Source organism: Ambystoma mexicanum, chromosome 13 (genome assembly GCF_040938575.1).
Source record: "Ambystoma mexicanum isolate Mex_15411 chromosome 13, UKY_AmexF1_1, whole genome shotgun sequence".
In the NCBI taxonomy this organism is placed as follows: Eukaryota; Metazoa; Chordata; class Amphibia; order Caudata; family Ambystomatidae; genus Ambystoma; species Ambystoma mexicanum.
In genome coordinates, this window is record NC_090938.1 from 89,784,089 (window position 1) to 89,803,996 (window position 19,908).

At 41.0% G+C, this 19,908-nt stretch overlaps 1 protein-coding gene across 2 annotated transcripts in view; it reads left to right on the plus strand.

The window, feature by feature from the left end:
• The window catches only part of LOC138520918 (cytochrome P450 2A13-like), an 87,966-nt gene that overhangs the window by 46,974 nt on the left and 21,084 nt on the right, over nt 1-19,908 (plus strand). Inside the window, exons 5-7 of one of the 2 annotated variants that reach the window (XM_069633345.1) lie at nt 1,529-1,705; nt 9,802-9,943; nt 11,123-11,310. In XM_069633345.1, the coding sequence (XP_069489446.1) occupies nt 1,529-1,705; nt 9,802-9,943; nt 11,123-11,310 (507 nt within the window). The remainder of the gene's footprint in view (nt 1-1,528; nt 1,706-9,801; nt 9,944-11,122; nt 11,311-19,908) is intronic. The other variant, XM_069633346.1, reaches the window with a different exon arrangement.

A 19,908-nucleotide genomic window follows, 5' to 3' on the forward strand; every position in this document is an offset into this window, starting at 1 on the left:
GATCAATATAGACAAAATGCAGTTGCTAAGTTTTTATTTATTTCAGATGATTTATGGTATATGATGTGCTCTTTTTCTAATTTTGTCTGATTAAGCATGTGACTTTGTTGCAAAGTGGTTTGCTATACAACACATGTTGCTGCTGTTGCAAATGAAAACTAATTACACTTCCAAGTAGTTCATATCTATAGCTCAATATATTGGACTCACATTCCTTTGAATTCTATGATTACATTAGGGTGTTTTATGATGTATAATATGCTCATATTGAGTTTTACCAAAGAAAACCTGCAATGTGTTTGTAAAGACTTTTGCTATCAAATAAATGTTGCTACTGTTGTAAATGGTGTGTATTGTAAAGTGACCTTCTATAACGCTCTTCTGCAAATGACGCTGAGCTTGCTACGCATTGCTTAGTAAAAAAGGAGATGAGGATGTGTTAGTCAGATAGCAGGAAGGCAGATGCAGAATCCTTTGTTGTTGATGACTGCAGGTTGGAAGCATAAGTAAAGTTGTTTATTTAATGCGCGTAATACCCAGACGTTTCTTCGCATGAACCTGGGGATCGAACGTTTGCTGTCCCGTGTCGTCTTGCTTTCATGGCGAGCGCGTGGTCCATGAGCTATCCTCCCGAGAAAGTACACATTACCTGTGTGTTAATATTAAAATCTATGAGTGGTTGGTATCGACTGGGCAAGTTAGCCATGTGGGCAACGCCCAATTTGTGGAGTGTAAAAAGCATGATTGCTGACCGAAGATGGATATGGCCTGAATTTGTTAACTTCACTAGACCTAGGATATCATCTGTAGGAGTGTGGGTGGTGTAAGGATGCCAGATATTAGAAGTGCAGATTTAGTTGAGAGATGGCGGGGTGGAAAGTGGGGGTGAGGGTGTTGTCACTTCCTTGCTCTTGGTGGTAGATTTCACTGAGATTAAAGGTGCAGACCAATGCCACACAGAAGATGTTCCATGAGTGATCTTCATTTCCAAAAGAATGTAGTGCAAAGAGTTTCACAAAATGCTTGTAATAAATTATCTAAAACGTTCCTGTTATGCAGCTTTTTAGTAGGTTGCTATTATTTTTCATTTCTTTCAAAGTGGTTGATTTTAAAAAAGTCTTGAGCTGTTTTCTGAATGGCAGTTGGTTCTCTTCCAGGCAAAGAGGTCTGGGTAGGATGTCCCACAGTTCTGTGGCCAGACCTGTAAAAGAGAATCCTCTTTCCCGTTTCTTGTAACACTAGTGCAGCACTGTTGGACCTAAGACTGGAAATGAAAAGATCAAATTTGTTCTTACAGGTAGCTCAAATCTGCAACTCACTGTATTAACATCATTCCTTTGAATTATGTAGAAGATTGTATATGTATGAAATATAATCTTGTTAACCATGCATTATTTAACCACTGCTGGTTGTGTCATAACCATAGACATGTCTCCTTTTAGAACCTTCTAAGATGTAGCTAGTCATCCATCAATTCCTCTTATCATGAACCAAACTTACATTCTGCCTTTTCTCCAATTCTTCATAGCTTTACACCATGTACACAGGCATCATGAAATATTTGCCGGGATTACATAGGACAATTTACCAAGTGATGACTGATCTAGAAATGTTTGTCCAAAAAAGAGTGAAAATCAATCAAGAGACTCTTGATACCGATTCTCCCCGGGACTTTATTGACTGCTTCCTTATTAAGATGGAGAAGGTAAGCATGATATCGACTCTGGTGGGGTGTTATAAGACTAAAGAGGGAGCATGTCACCCGATTTATCCTTTCCCCCCTTCTCAGGTGAGTAATGTATATCAGCAAATAGGAGTCATCATGACATCCCAGCCAATCAAATTGTTTGGAAAGCAGTCAAAACCAACTGGCATTGACAGCAGTCCAGACAATCTCACTCCAAAACGTGGCAGGAGAAACAACCAAAAAATAATTCTCTGTATACAAGAAACTACAATGCTATTTCTCTGCTGGATTCCTTTCAACAAGAGACTCCAACCTTATTTAACACATCTAGGTAAAACCTAAACATGACCCAGAGCTTTCACTTTTGTAAAGAAAAAACGTTCACTTTAACATTGCATCTAATTCGAGTTATGCTAAACCTGTTCCAGTCCAACCCTGTTTACAATTAAAATACTTACCTTATGAAGACAACCAAATTAATCATTTCATAATAAAACCACATTTAATTTACTAATATGGTCTGTGTACTTTACTCACTATTAAAATAACATATTTGACTTTGCCACCTCAACACCAAACCCTTAATTGCTATTCGTGTAATGTGATAACATCCTTAAAGACCTGTGCAGGGGTTATTATCGCTTGTTATGATGACCCTTTACCAACCCATGGACCTCGTTTCCGCTTTGGGTATAACTTGGGGCAAGATCGTTGTCCCATCGTAATGACCCTTCCTGAGCTCTGTTGGGCGATATAACAGCACACATAGGGATGTTGGCTCACATAAGGTTAATTTTGCCCAATGCTACAGGAAACCCATTCTGTTCTTCCATTTACATTAAGATGTCTGGGTAATACTCAATTTGACCTTTTTGTGCATAATCATATCCTTCTAAGGGCCTCTAACCTTTTTATACTATGGGCAAACAACACAACACCTTGTACGGAAATACACATTCGTGAAAGTGAAAAGGTCTTGCTCATGAATTTTGAAATATGTGTCAGGAAGATAAATGATAGTGCCTGAGGAGGATAGTAAAGACGTGTTAAATCACAGAGCAGTGACAGAAAAGAACGATGCTCCAGTATAGGGACCATGAAAGGGAAGAGTGTTGCTTACTTTCTAGAAGGCTTGCAAGGCACTTCAAATGCAATATTGTGCATGGGGATAACCATAGATTGGGGACACTACCAGAAAGAATGAAAAACACAAATGTAAATAATAGTACATATAAATATACAATAGACTTATACCTCAAACAGATCATTCCACAATTGGTCAACACATGTATTTACCCTACAATGTTTCCGCTTCAGCCTCCCTCAAGTAGAATAAAATGTTTTTCTTAGTGGCTGCTCTGGTCACTCAAGTTACAGTGCTGCATTTGACAAAACGCATGATCTACCATGGTTCTGTTTGGAATCTGGAATGAACTCGGTCTTAAGAACAGTCCAGGATTGTTAGCTCAGCTGGTGGTGCCGATGAGGTTCAGAAGCAACAAGGGGTAGGTCCCAACAGGTATAAACAACAGTGGAATAACTCACTGTATAATATTTCCACAAATGACTTAAGGGTGGGACACACTATATCCACTGTATAGAAGCTTATGGCTAGTGTAGTGTCCTGTGATCAAGGCTCCAATGTATAGAAAGAGAGCTATAACCTACTGTGCATGGTTAAAAAGTTGTCAAAAGTCCTCGTGTGCACTCGCAGAAAGATCAGAGAGCTAAAACACACTGCGCTAAACCCATTACATTAAATGAAAATCTTTTTTATTCTTTATATTACACCTGAATTGTAACAGACTCCTAGTATATAGATTGTTACAATAATTCACTCCACCAGAATGCAATGATTTTAATAGGTAAATCCAGAAGTTCTGTCCGGAGTCGACGAGCTCTGTCCTAAAGACCTGCTCTACACAGGAAATCAGCATGAAGCAAGGAAGGTTATAATGGTTGGCTACTTGTTGTTCCACCCTCTGTTTAATGATCAATGATTTCTGATTTCTGAAGAGTGTGAGAAGGTCATTGGTGGAATGATCTACATATTGTTGTTGCAGGTCTCACATTGGCACTGAATCCCGTAAACCACATTGGATGATCTGCATGTAAGGCAACTTTGATGCTATAGGTTCGACCAGTGCTAGAGCTTGTGTCAGAGGAGGTTTGTGAAAGGTAGTCACATACAATTCACTTTTTGAAATCACAGCAGAACACTGCCGCGTTTGTAACAGTTTGTTGTAATTTTGCCCTAACATAGGTTTACATGAATTTGCAACTCTGCGATAAGCAATAACAGGTTGTTTGAGGAAAGCCTTTTGTAATAATTCTGAGTTGAGCAAAATCGGAAACGTTTCCTGACTGATCTTTTGGATGTTGAGTTCTGCTGGATGATAATCCACCAGCAGTGGGATCTTGTCACATTTCTCTCTTATATTGGTGTTCCAAGTAATTGTTCCTATGTGTAATTTAAACGATTTTTGAATCTTCTGTTGCATGATGTGCAAAGGACAGCCAAGCAGTCTGAATAGAGTGGTGAGCTCCTCTATATGTTTTTTGCAAGTGTCTTCATCACTGCATATGCATCTTATTCTCAGAGCCTGGCTGTCGATGATGCCCACTTTCATATGATGTGGGTCACAGGATCTCCAGTTTAAATACAGATGGGCATCTGTTGGTTTAGTGTGCAGATCTGTTACTGTCTAATCCAGAGTAGTACATCGTTATGTCGGGACTTTCCAAGGTGTTGCTACTGGTGACTTTTGGTGATGAGCTGGATACTATTAATGAACGTTGTACATTCTTCAAGTACTTCTCTCTCTGTATTCCAAACTATAACAATATCATAATGTATCTGAGCCAAACAACAGGTTTATTGGAGGAGTTGTAAAGTATTCAATGTTCTATTTTGACTGTGAAGATGTTGGCATAGTGGGTGCCATTTGAGTGCTCATGGCTGTACCCTGTACCTGTATCTAGTTGGCACCATTGAATGTAATGTTGTTGCATGCCAGGGTTAGTCGTGCCAAGTTGGTGAGAACTTTGGTGGTTGTAGTTTTTGTGGATCTTTGTTAAGAGCTCGAGTAAGCATTATGATACCATTATCATGGGGTACATTTCTGTATAACGAAGTTACTTTAAACATAACCTATACAATGTTTTCATGAAAAAGGCACCATTGGTTTAATTTCTCATTCATTTGTAGGAAGTTATTGGTATCCTTAATACATTATGGTAGTTCACAACACTATGGGCCTCATTACACGGTAGGCGGTAAGGGTTTACCGGTACCAGTATTTTACCGGTACCGGTAAACCCTTACCGCCTTACTACGAGGTCCCTTTGCGGTTTGGGGAATTTAACGCCTGCTTTTTGCAGGCGTTAAAAACCAACCCGCAAAGGGACCAGGGAGCTAATTACGGTACCGCAATTTGCGGTGCCGTAATTAGCACCTTCCCCATTCCCATTATGCCCTATGGGGCAAAAATGGGAATGGGGAAGGGCAATGGTGGAAGGAGGAATTACCGCCCCTCCAACCTTGGAATGGGGCAGTAATTCCCCTTTCCTCCAAGGCGGTGCCGGTATTTTACCGGCATGAACCATGGCGCTAATAGCGCCATGGTTCTCCGCCATCCGGGTAATGAGGCCCTATGCGATGTATCAGAGAATCAACCTCAAAGTGACACATTCTTCTTTTCCACACTGTATTATAGTTACAGCAAAAATAGTCAAACGCTACTCATAAAAGATTAGAACACCCTAGCGGGTGTTTGGCATTGCTGATTGATCAATCTGTGGGCTATACGCACTGGTATAGCCCGCAGATTGATTACAGCCCGTAGTTCGGATGCATGTGTATTCCAGAACGGAAAGAGTTCACTTTCTGTGCCGAAATACACGTTCGTAGAGCAACGTCTCCATAGGCTCACAGAAGGTAAAGACAGGAAGGAAAGCAATGGAAACGCTTTCCCAGCTTTCACGGACATGAAATAATGAAAGGAAAGCAAAAGAAAGGCTTTCTCAGCGTCACGCTCACAGAGGGAAAAAAAATGAAAGGAAAGGAAAGGAAAGGAAACGCTTTCCCAGCGTTTCAAAATGAGCTGCACTACAGCTTAAGGGGAAAGTATGGAGAAGTTTATATTTACCAAGTAAATGAGAGGAAATGTGGCAGTCACTTGAACGTTTAGTGGAAAATGAAAATGGCAATGGAGGAAAAGGCCACAGAAAGGTTAGTTAATGAAATGGCTGGCAATTGAATAAATGTGCATGTGGAGCTTGCAGAAGTTTGTTAACTTGCATATTTGTCTGGAGTAGCTAGTGCCTAACAGTTGTGTAGTGGGGGCAAAAAAGCACACTTGAAGGAAACTTAATTAGAACAGGAGGCAAGCATACCCACACCTGAGTCCACTTTAGTACCATACTCGTCCCACCCTAGCACCTTCCACCACCCAAAAAAAAAGAAACATGTTTTCAATTGAAGTACAAAACATGTCTGCAACATATATTTACCATTTTGCAATTTGTTGTACTTACAACATGTCTCATTTATTCAAATTTAATTAAAAAGTGAGGGTGTTCTAATAGCTTTATAGACCTGCAGCTCGGCCGTACCGGGCCTTATGGTCCCTCATACCTCGTTAAAGGCCCTCGCGTCGGTATTCGGGGCCTATAACGCCCTGTACGGCCCTCACTGCAGGTTTATAAAGCTATAATAGTTACTCAAAACAATGAGTTAGAACAAAAATAAATGAAGACCCATGATTAATTCTACCAGCCTTTCTCTTCTCGAATAGCAAAAAGACTTAAATCGTTTTTCAGCAATTTTATCTCCATGCACCATTTTGTTGCTTTCTAATTAGTATGTCTCTCGAGCATGGAGTAGACACACGTCTGCCAACCTACAGTGGCTTGTACAGTATATGATGAGCGTGCATGTTGCTACACTGGATCTACACCTTATGCCCTCCAAATTGTAAATGTTAAACACATTCCTACTTTGTATGTGTGCATTTCTGTCTGTTGAGAGACACGTTAATTAAAAAGGCAAGCAACAAAGTGGGGAATGGTGATAAAAAGTCCGAAAAACACTGAAAGGCTTTGCTGGTAATGAAATAATCCCAAATATTTTACATTTACAGGTGTGTGGAGATAAACTTGGAAGAGAAACAGATGGTAATGTGCAGTTTGAAATGTTATATATTCAACTAAATATTGCGTACACTCTTCTTATTTGGATTCACACAGAGTGGCCTGAACTAGAACTAAGAAAAATAGTGAATACAAGATGGTGACGATACAGTCATTGTGAATATTGAAGGTAAAGACGAAAGGTATGTTTAGGGTGAGGAGGGAATATGACACAATGATGAAGGGAATAGCGATGCGATAAATTCCTATTTACTAGTACAGACCAGGGAAACACTAGAAGCACAAACTGAAGCCAATTGAGGGATGCTAATCACGTGCCTTTCAGTTCTCCATTATGGGTGAGTGTCAGCGTGTTTTTGGTTAAAAGTGGGAGTGATGATACATTAGCGATTTGCCCGTTATATGCTCAGGGTGCAATATACATACAACTTGATGGGAACTAAATTTGTGTCAGTTTGATGTTGATTCTTTGAAACTTGCCACGCGAAATAAGGTTTTAAATCATAGTGTTGTGTCCCCTTTTGAGATAGGCCAGACAGGTGGGGACTGAGGCAAATCTATGCAGCCATCTAAAGAGCATCAACTACCATTAATTTAGTGAACAATTATTGTGGATAATTGTTGTGATTAAAATCAGGGTGCATCAGCTGTTAGGAACCTGTGGGTTTTTTTTAAATGATGGTAGTTATTGGACAATAGGGTGAAGATGCCGCTAGACAAATGAAGACATTGGAGCCTCATTTCGAGTCTAGCAGTAAGACTGCCGGTGATACCGGCGGCTTGCCGCAGACTCGAAAAAAAATGACTGCCGCCTGACTTTCCGGTAACACCAGGGTATTACAACCCCTGTGGCCAGGAAGTCAGGCGCCGGTAATTTTGTAAGTCCCCATTCCCATGGAGTCCCAAAGGACTCCATGGGCATGGGGACCACGGAAGCAACGATGCCAGTGCTTCCATGACCCTGCCTCGTAGTGTGCCGGTCCACTAGAATGAGGCCCATTCTCTCTGTGCGTGTATTATTAGCAGGGATTATGGGCCTGTTAGCATTGTTTTCTTTTTGAACTTTTGGCAGCTTATAAAATCTTCCAGGTCTTGGTCTGTGATGAACAGGTATTTCTGCCGTCACATTATCGATGAGAATACATCAGCAATATTTTGCAATCACTTTATTGATCACTTTGTTTAGGTCCATTAAGCTTCGATTTATAGGCTTGGGTCACACATTTTGATATAAGTCAGCTTCAGTTACAGAATACCAGCTTCCACAAGTGTGTGATCTGTGCATTGATGAGTACCACCCAAAATTGGCCCTTGTCACATGAGAAATCAAATGCATGGAAAGTGACATTCCCGTGAGTTTTCATAGTCATACGTGGTACTAGTATTATTTTAGCACAATTTCCATAGGTAAACCACAGAAATTCCACTGGGGTCATGTTCCAGGTGAATTGGTTTGGAACAAATGGCTGACAATTCTTTCCAATCTGCCTCATTACAGAGAATTTGTAAAGGGGAGTTTGGGGGTACAGGTAGACATAATATGGCTGTATACATTTCCTGTAGTGGAAAGGAGGATAAGTGCGTGCTCCTGACACTAATGTAGTACAGTCACCCATCACTCACCTGAGTGCTGGGGGGCACATTTCACATTGATGAGCCCTTAATGGTCCCATCACTGTCATATGCAGGCAAACAAAACAAACAAAAAAGCATTTTCTCCCTTTTGGGGGAACTAGTGCAACAGTTGGTACATTCTGTTGTAGTTCCATTTAAAAAAATATGCATCACATGGTCAGGATTCCCTGTGCAATGTGATGTGCACCTCTCTGTGCCTGCACCAAACATGCGCCAGGGGATGGCTTTGTTTTCTACGCATTTTAAAGTACATACCATTTCTGGATACGTGAGGCACTTCAAAACACACAGACACACAAATGTGCAAAATGGGTAGAGCAGGCTGTTTGAATCTGCGCATCAATGATGTGCACATTTAAATGGCATTTTAAGGATGGCACACGTGTTGTGGTGCAATTATTGTCATGCGGTAGCGCATCTCATTGTTTGCACCAAAAGAAGTTTTGAGAATCTTCTCCATAATGTCGGTATCTGGGTCTTTGAGGCTACATTAGGCATGTCACTGCAATATCTGAACATTCCTAGCCGTGCCTGTGCATGCGATGGATGTGGTTGCACATAGGAGACTGCAAGTGGCATGTAATATGGAGCAGCAGCTTTATTAATGCTTGTTATTTCCATCCTCATGGAAACTGAATATAGATTTGCCGTTTTCACGCACATTTTGAAAATATAAGGGACTTTACTTCTCTTGATGATTTACAGTAAAAACCATGTCGTTTGTTGATATTGCCTGGTATATAAGGTTTCAGGCTTTTTTTGAAAATGTGGGCTATTTCATGTGGAGGATGTTAAGAAGTTGACCACTAAACATATTGAGACTTAAACAAGAAGACAGAAGAAGTCAACACAGATCACAAAACTGCACAAGTTGCTGGTAGATCGATTGCCATAATTAAAATAATCTTAAAACCGATTTGCATATTCTCTTTGCTATACTAAAGGTTTCGAGTCAACTTCCATTTTTGACATCCAAACATCTTTTTCCTTGATTGTCATGTGTGGTGTTAGTAAGATATTTAATAGGTTGTATGTCTGCTGCAGGGGGGATTGCTAGATATTGCAGGGAAGAGTCTAGTTAATCAGTGGGTTGACTAAGAATTCTATCCTTTCGGAATTGATTAGAAAGCTTCTAGTTAGTTGGGTACTGTGTTTATAATGCATTAACACTCATGTATAACAGTCTTATAAGATAAACATTTTCTTTATCTTGTGATGTTTATTCAATATTTTCTTTTCAAACTGTGTGCTAACAATTCTGATTATTTTACCCACAAGTTGCTCTTTGTAAATTTCAATGTATATTTTTTGTTTATTTTCAACACAAGGATAAAGGCAACCCCTCTACCGAATACTCCATGAAAAATTTGATCTTCAGTGCACTTAGTCTGTTCATGGCGGGCACAGAGACGGTCAGCACAACGATAAAACACTCGCTGCTCCTCATCAAAAAGCACCCTGAAATTGAAGGTACCACATTTAAGATGATGGCCAAAAGACTGGCCTCTTCAATTTTCTGATTAAATGGGATATGTCCGTCCCCACTTTAGTAATTGAAGCTTTCACGTTCCTGCCTAGTTCTGATTAAAAGACATTTCTGTGTACATTTGTGGTGTTCTATCTGTGCCTCCCTTATTCTCCTATTAGCCGTATCTATAGTACATTTTAATTTTTGTCTTGCAAATTTCTCATTTGAAAGGCTTTCCTACATACAGTTATTTGAATCATCTTTATATTTTCTATTTTCTTATAGTTGTCTTTTGCTCTATGTCGTGTTGTTCTGTACTGTGTTGTAATTTATCATATCATTCTATGGACCATTTCATGTATTATGTACATCGCTTAGCTATCCATGCTTTAGATATAAATAAACAACAAATAACCTCTTAATTTACAACCTGGAAACAGATGGTAATTTTTCAGTTCTCGGTTGACCAGTGCAGTGTCATACACTTTTTCTTGTGGATAATTCTAAGCTCTGTGTAAAGTAGAGACACTTGTGTCTGATGAGCTATTTCTTCTGAATTATGTATCATGTTATTTCATTGGACAGATGGCAGACCATAAGGTGGGTTCCATGAGCTGTGTCTTCTGACTGCCTATCCTTATTCAGCCTGCCATTCATGATCCATATTTAGCAACATGGAGACACATTAAGACCTACAAACTGGTGTTAAAAACCCCAAAGACCCCAACAGAACAAAAACCTATGGGACCTGAATCCTAAAACCGTTCTCCAACCTACCCATGCAAAGGCTAACTTTGCATATGGGCTGATTAACAAAGTTCTTTTGAACTGCATTTGTGCAAATTTCACATAGAAGGAACAGGGAATTTACAGGGAAAGATGTGTGTATATGTAACTGCAGCCTGTCGGTCAATCGCCCATGCCTAGACCTGATGCAGGTTGGGCACAGTGTCAGGCACATTGCTGCCAAGGGTAATTTCATATTCCTGACATACAATTTCTTAGCGAATATATACACACACACACACACACATGCACGCATGCACAAGCACACTTTATTAACCTATAATCAATATTAAAGTCACGTTAATAAATGACACACCTTTTCTATAATGCATTTGTAGTGGGAATGACATGGAATATCAGATGTCCTTATACACTTTTCATGTTCTTGACGATAGCAAGGGTGCTTGCCGAGATTGATTCTGTGATCGGACGAGACCGTCTTCCCACCATTCTGGACAGGAGCCGAATGCCGTACACTGATGCCGCCATCCATGAGATCCAGCGGTTTTCTGACATTCTTCCTTTCGGGGTGCCGCACATTGTGATCCGAGACACCAAGTTCAGAGGATTCATGCTTCCAAAGGTATGTATCATCTTAGAAGTTTTAAGACCGAGACACCCTGGAGACCAGCCTACCAATGTATACTTAATGCTCCCCTCCAAGAAATGTATCATCCCCTTTACAAGTATTTGGTCTACCAGTCTGTCTCCTTGGCTTGCGTCTCACAATCTCTTAATATCCAACCTAATCCATTGCATTATGCACCACTCTAGCTTGCTCTCTCTCTCTCTCTCTCTCTCTCTCTCTCTCTCTCTCTCTCTCTCTCTCTCTCTCTCTATCTCTCTCTCGCTCCTTGTGTGTGTGTGTGTCTTGTAAGAGGATTCAATTCAGCACTACAGCACTACAGCCAAGTCAACGCCTAGTCTAGAATACTGAATGAAAACCCTTATTGATATATCTTTACATCCAGTTCATTCGTTCTGGATGACTACCCCTATATAACACCCCTCTCTTGGAATCCTCCTGATCCCACTGAGCCAAGAAGTAGTTCTGTTTTGCAAGTTAAAAGGTTTAATTGATAATTTAAACAATATATATAGATCACGCTTTATAATAAATTAATAATTGAATATCACACTTAATGTGAGATGATCAAGATTAACAACAGAGAATCTGGCACAAGCACACTTCTTGATAATCACTAAGGAGTTGACATGAAATGGATAAGATAGCAACAATACTTTTATGGTTTCAAATGGATGCAATGTGGAATGAAATGCAGTAAAGAAAAGAACTTGATAGGATTTCAGCAAAGACAATGTAATCACTTTCTTGTACAATTCACCCCCCCCCCTTTATGCAATGCAAGGAAATGAAAGGGAGGCACACAGTTCTCAGAAATGCAATTAAATGTGATTCAGTTCACCCAGCAACTTAGACTACAGACGTTGAAAACACAGGCAAAATGCTTTTATATGTGCTGGCAATTAAGTGAAAAATATGCTAAATTGCTTTTAATTCCCTCTAGAGGTTCAGGGTGAGTGGTAACTAGTTAATATTAGTCCAGGCTCACACTAGCAATGATTCAGGGATGATTAGCAGGTTAAACGAATTTCTGGCAAATGGAAGGCAAGCAGCAGCAGATTTTTACACGTGAAGAAATTTGCAAATCGCGGCAAAATTCGCGAATGCGTGTTCCGCGATTGCGGTAAAACTATACGGGCTAGGAATGTGGTTCTTGGTGCGATTAAAAGCTAAGATTCTAAGCTTTCAGATGAAAGTTACCGCAAGTCTCTAAGACAAACGGTCGCGGAGATATGAGCGATTTAGTGAAGGTCGTTTTTGGTTTTGCAAATTTTAAACGCAACACTTTTTCAGCTTTAAAAATGATGGCAGAATAACACAATTGCTAAGCTGCAGTTCTACTTAGATTAAAAATGGATTGAATTATATGATTTTAACTAAGAGATGTGTTCGGAGTTTTGCTGAGTACTCACAAGAGATTTTGAACCGGAAAGCGACTTGGTCACGGACTTCAGTCTGGTCAGGTCTTCCCGAGTTCCGCTCACAGCGCCTGGCCTATGAAACTGCTCACAGCATCGGGGTCAGCACTCTGGATACAATGGCCTGGTCTCTGCTAGGCACCGGTTCTCTGGGTCAGGTCCTGCCTTCTCTTTGGATATTTCTGTCACTGGGTTCTTGCAAAAGTTCTTGGCAAAATTCAGACGGCGTCAGCAGGCTGTCTGAAGAGTTCAGTTGCAAAAAGATTTTCAGGCCTGTTGACAAATACTCTTGCTGGCAGTGGCCTTTTTGGTTAAGGTTCTGTAGTCTCTGTTTATCTTGGAGTCTAAGTGTTGGCTCCTTGAAGGTTGATGGAGGTAAGTATGGATTTTTCCGGCAGAGCGTCCGCTGCAGATGGAAATGAATGTCTCTACCTAAGTTTCAGTGGTCCATTTATATGTTCTGCAAGTGGGTGTGTGTGTTGGTCATAACTAAACTTGCCCCTCTCACTTGTCATTGGTCCAGCTTTCATTTCTCCCCTGATTGGGGGAGCTAAGTTGTGTCAGAGTGATGTCAGCCATTTATGATCTCTTGAAAAAACTCCCCTGTCATCTGTGCACCCAAATCTATATATGATCAAAATACATATTTCACAGTTACACAGTTGTTTGAAATTACATACCCATGTCACATATCACAGGAGGTATACTCTGTCCCAAATCTGCTGTTTCTAAGAGCTTGCATTCAAAAATGGCAACTTTTAGCACTTTTTAATGTGCTAAACAACATTGGATCTTCATTAAATTTTATACAACTGTTCCTCACATATCTACCCACATACCAATGCATTTTCGTTTGTCTAGCTGAAACAGGGAGTCTGTAATATTAATAAACAGCAGGGTTTTGTCCCAGAATATCCCACAATTTGGAGTTTGGGCTTGAATTAAAGGTACATTTTTTAAATTAAGTCTCTCAAAGTTATACATTTCTGTCATTTGATTACAAAGAGTTATCAGTGTTTTTGTAAAATATATATTTTACTTTCAATTCAGTCCTCAGAGTGTTGGAGTCCGCCTCCAAGACTTGGGTGGGTCAGTCACATGTCTTCTGGCAGGCAGGCCTTTGTTGACAGTAAAACAGTAAAAATCAACATATTCCTTTCAGAGGAGAGGGGCCATTGTGTGGTCTCTGGGAAGCTGACATCAGGAGGCCAGGGAGCCACTTTGCATTTAATTAACAGAACCCTGTGATTTCCTGGCTTCTTGTGTTGAGTTCTGAAGTGTCAAGAGTTCTCAGGACAGGCAACCCCTTTGAACTTTTGATGAAATGAGACCCCTTTCTTTGCACTAGACAGTTTTGCAAGACAGCTCTCCTGTCAGAGTTTAGACCGCCAGTGCCGCCTTGAGGATTTTGTTGGTACTGCATGCAATTTTGGGATCTTTCTTGGATTAATGCATTCTAAACAGGAATGGTTCTTACATGGTAGTAAATCCTTGCTTAACATTGTTTTGATGGGGCTCCTTACAGTAAGATGGTTATGTGGAACCCCACAAAAAGGTTGAATCTTTAAAGTGGTCCAATGAGTCACGATTTCAGCAACTTTTTGACACCAGTAAGAGTGGATTTTGTTAACAAAGACCTTTCTTTACACTGGTGGGTGGCAAGTTAGGTAACCATTTTGGTGTGCTCACAACTGCGCAGCTCTCCTGGATTCTGGGATGAAATGATGGGCGGCGACAGCGCATCCCCATCTTTACCCACTCCAATGATTTATTTTTGTTCTGGGGTAAAATGATGGGCAGCGACAGCTTAATCCCCACATTTACCCCGTCTAATGATTCCACATGGGTCAAAACCCTCCACAGTCTCTCTCTCTCCCCTCTCCCTCTCTTTCTCTCTGTCACTCTCTCTCCCCCTTTCTGTCTATCTTTTAACTATCTTTCTCTCTTTAGCTTTCTTTCTCTCTCTTTCTCACTCTCTCGCTCTCTCCCTCTCTCTCTCTCTCTCTCTCTATTGCTATCCATCTCTCCCTCTCTCTCTTTTGCTATCCATCTCTCTCTCTCTCTCTCTCTCTCTCTCTCTCTTTCTCTCTCACTGTATCTCTCTCTAGCCTCTCTCGCTATCTCTCTCTCTCTCTCTCTCTCTCTCTCACTGTATCTCTCTCTACCCTCTCTCGCTCTCTCTCTCTGATTGTAGATTGTAGGAGGTAGTGAGGTGAACGTGCTGTTATCTTATGGGTAAAAGTAGAAAGAGCGCAGTTGTAACGGAGGCATCCATCAAGGTGGGGGTCAGTCTTCTATTTGAAGGCATACATTGTCATTGCTTGTTTCCTGCAGGAATTTCGTCATCACAGAGAGCGTGCATTACACGTAACAGGGGCATATTTGTGTTTTTATTTAATTGAAGAACATAGATGTCAATACAATCAGAAATGACTCCCATTAAAAAACAGACATGATATTGGAGAGGAGGATCAGAGAGAATGAGATGGTGGGTAAACAGACAGACAATCAGACATGTACTCAGGGAAAATCCATTGGTAACTTTGGAGACTTGGTGAAATAACTTGAAAAGAGAGTGGAAGTTCATGGAAAGGTAATCACCATTTGTTGGTAGGTAGAAGTGGGTGAGCAAGGAGTAGAGAGGAAGGAAAATGAAAGCCTTGAGCAGTAGTCCAGATTGCTGAGCACAATAGTGGAGATTCATTTTCGTGTTTAGAATTGTTAGTAAAAAAAGGACAAATGTTCCAGATGTTGATGAGGTTAATTTGAGCATCAGAACAGTGATAGTGTTGAATTCATCATTTATAGATCACTATCAAAGAGGACCATGAGACTGCAAACCTTGCGTGAGGGAGCAAGATGATCAGATAGGTAGAAATAGGCAAGGGAAGGTAGGGATCGCGTTGGGAGCTGGGAGAAAGATGACTTCTGTTTTTGAAGAGCCCAGCATGTGGCAGCAGAGTGCCATCCGGTGACGAAGAGTGGGATGAAATCTGAAGCTTTCATGTGATGACATTTCTCATGGCAGATCTTCGAAGATGTCTAAAAACAAATTCTGTTAGGGTAATTTAAGACCAAACATTTATAAACTAGGATAACATAAGAAAAAATCTCAGAGCAAAGATCCAAGTAGGAAGATTCTAATTATCTTGCGACAAAATGCGTCCCTTTTCACTCAACATATAAGAACAATCAAAAGAAGAGATCAAATCCAGAATAGAAGAATGAAGGATCAAGAAAAAAATAATGTACCTACAACTTAGCTTGCAATATGTTTGATGATCCCTAAAATGAAGCAGTAGATGTAATAATACAAACATGGTTCAAATAAAAGAAGAACCAAAAGAGGAATCCCCTTGGAGATTAGCCTGTGTAAGCATACATTAAGGGGCAATCAATTCTGTGCAAGCTAAACAACTGATTTTTAGTTGAGTATTTCAAGGAAAAGATAACAGGTCTTGAACAAGTCAAAAATCAGTCCTAAGTGAATTACCCAATTTATTGTTTCTGCCCACATTTATGATCGATTTTGTAAGACCGTTAGTAGGTCTTTCTAAATCGATCATACAAACCCATTAACTTCCCTCACTAGCCCATAACCAAAGCCCCCCTCTCACTGAATATTCTGTGATGCTACATTCCTCTTGGTGCACCCGCACATCTTTGGAAGTGCAAGCAGGGGCTGACAGATGCAGCCATGTGAGAGAATTCTCGGAAGTTAGCTAACTGTGTGTTTGTGGGGGAGGGAGTGTCTGTGTGAGAGAGGTAGGGGAACATGTGTAGGGGTTCAGAACATGATATTTCAGCGCACAGAAAATCAGCCAAGATAAATCTGTCTTTTTTGTGCTGAACCTTCAAAATGCAGAAATATACCATAGCACCAAAAAATCTTCTACCTTCTACATAGGATTCCACAGATAAGTAAAATTACTCATGGCATTTGTTTAATTTCTTAATCCTAGTCACATGCATTTCCCCACATGGTCTATTATGTTTGTGATTCTTAAGCAGGTGAATGCCCTCTGAAAAATGGCCATACTTTTTTACCCGACCCATGACCTAAAAGATAATGAAGGGTTAAACAACATAGAATATAAAATGATGGCCAAATTACCATTAGAAAATTGGGAACTATCTGCAAATCAATCAGCTGTTTTACCTTTGAAGATAAGCACCATACAGGTAAAAAAAGGGCTTCAATTCATAGAGTGAAGGAAGAATTGATTCTCTGAAAGGGAATGAAAATTGGTATTGGCTATTGAGCACGGTGCAGTCCCATATCATACAATTTCCCTAATGAGAAGGAGAAGCAGGTAGAAATTCTAGAGGTAGTTTCTTGGAATTGTTCAGGAAAACTAAAATGCAAACAAGTGGTGTGAAGAATAATTTTGATAGAAATCACATAGTGTGCCTTCATCACACTCATCTGACAGCAGAATTTGCATGGGACCATTACATTGTGTGCCTGAAGTTTGCAATTACTTTTGTTTAAGGTAGGCTATGAGCGGCCTGATCACTTTAATTAGAGCGGATTTCACTGTTTATCATGAACACATATTTAATAGCAAAACAAAAGAGGTGATGACTGGAAGGTTTTGAATTAATTGTCACCTCTGGCACTGCTCTGTGCTTTCTGTCTCTGCTGGTTGCTGAAGCTGTGAGCTGTATCTACCGGACTCCAGTGCCTAGAACTCCCAGCAACAGTGACTGTGGGATTGCTTCCTTTTAACTGTCTACTTGGGGCATAAAAGGCACTTAGACGTACAGAAGTGGCACTGAAACAGCATGCCAGTGCTGCACGCGAAGCACCCAAATCGCATTGCTGTCACACCATCAGGTGTCATGGTGACGAGGGCGATGAACAACTCATCAATGAAAGATGATAATTTAGTGGACATGAAAACAACTGAAACCAGCCTTGATGATGAAGTGATGGTGAGCATAGCTGAATATGTGGAGTCCCCCACGTGTGCATATCAACAGTGACATCTGAGAACCTGCACGTAGAAGACGATAAGAGTACCTAGAGTGGAAACTTAAGTGAAGGTAGACCCAAAAACCACTCATTTCTTTCTGGTGCATAAATCACCTAATGAAATGGAGTTGGAGACTCAAATGGAAAATCTCAAAACATCATTAGTGTATTTAGGAGCTAAACTGATTGAAGACATCGTCAACTACTTGGCGCATATTTCAGCAGAGTTAGTTGAGACAGTTCAGATAATAACAAAATGTATTATCACCCGAGATCGTAATGTCTGAAATGGTTGACCCTGGGGTTCAGGAGGAATGGCTCCTGTTGGATGTTTCTACACATTCAGAGATGAATTGTAGATATGAGGAAAGGTCACACGTGACAATTCTGATTAGACAGGAAGTTGTAATTCCTTTATTGACTATACGTGGGGTGGAGTGCTCAATGGAGAATTTGTCTGTCACACCTCGTTTACATAGTCCTCCATATTTCAGGGAGGAGACTAGAGAGAGGGTGGCAGGAAAAGCTCTTACAGAAACGTCGACCCTTACTCAGGAGGCGCTAAGTCTATTTGATGAAATCGATATGCGAAATGTTAGCAGCTCTTCTATGTCTTCTACGCCTAAGCATTTTGTGCGTGAGAAATTGTTAAAAAATGCTGTGAACAAGTGTGAGGGGATTGAAGTAAAGCTAGAACAACAAATTGCTTTACTAAAATCTATGCAGGTAAAGGGGAATCTTCTTAATCAGACCTGTGGCAGGGGAAAACGATGAAGACAAACAGGTCTTTATTTCCCATTCTACGATGGAAGTAATTGAGTTTGAGGAGACACAGTATGAAGGTCCTGTTCTCATAAATCCTATGGAACGGGAGAGGGGTATTGAGAGTCAACTCAGAAATAGTTATTCTAACCAGGACAAGAGTGAGGTCACTTAATGCATTAAGATTTCTGAAGAACTAGAACAGAAAAGTAGGTCTAAGGGAAAGAAGGGAAAGGGCCTGATTCATGGAATAATCTGCGCTGCAAAAATGGGACATGTGCACAATATAGTGTGCAAGTCCTAATTCGTGGATTCATGGAAAACAATACGCGGGGCTTACCTGGTACTTGCAAGGAATCTGCACCGGTCGAACACATCTCTGTGACCCCATTGATGCCTTCCGCAAGACTCCAAGGGAAGGCCCAGCCCGGCCATTGTAGCCACCTAAAAAGGGGGCAGTATACGTGAACTGCTGAAGAACAAGCAAAAATGTGGGCGTTACGAGGTTATTCCACGGTCAAACCATCGCACCACCAATGCACGTGCAAAACAACTGTATTCATGAAATTGAACAGATGAAAAACCATGTGCAAATCCCAAACCACCTACGCCACGTGATAGCAGGAGTAAACATCAACGTGCACACAAACAAATACATAATAAGCATGCATGATCAACAAACGCACGTATACAGGCACAAGGAATGCACCATTTGTTGCACCAGTCATCCTGGGACAGCACAGGAGGAAGAGGATTGCCAGGGCCCGGATCTTCCACCCAGGGACAAGCCTTTTTGGGATGCCTGATGACCAGGTCTATGGCAGGTATAGGTTCCCCCACATATCATCCTAGACCTGGTCACTGAGTGGGAAGGTGACCTCATATCACCCACCATGTGGTCCCAAGCACTGAGCCCCTTGAAAAAGGTGCTCACTGTACTGCATTTTCTGGCCACTGGCTCATTCCACCGGACCACCACCATAGTTGGTGGCCACTGGCTCATTCCACTGGACCACCACCATAGTTGGTGGCATCTCACATGCCACGCAGTCACGCTGCCTACACCAGGCATTGTCAATAAAAACTGCACGTCCTTTTGTCCGCCAGCATATCTATATGCCCAGAACACCTGCAGAAAGGCAAGCAATGGTCCAGAATTTGTATGGGGTGGCGGACTTCCCAAAAGTGGTAAGTGCCATTGATTGCACACACGTTGCTCTATGTCCACTTAAGCAACAGAGCATATCTACCACAACCGGAAACACTGGAAGTCCATCACTGTTCAGGTTGTGTGTGATGCCAAGGGCATCATTAATGAACTATATTTCAACTATCCTGGCAGCACCCATGATAGTTACATCTTCAGGATGTCCCTTCTACACCGGGCCCTGGGAGCTTGGAGGCATGGCAATACATGGCTCTTTGGTGAGTATGAATGGC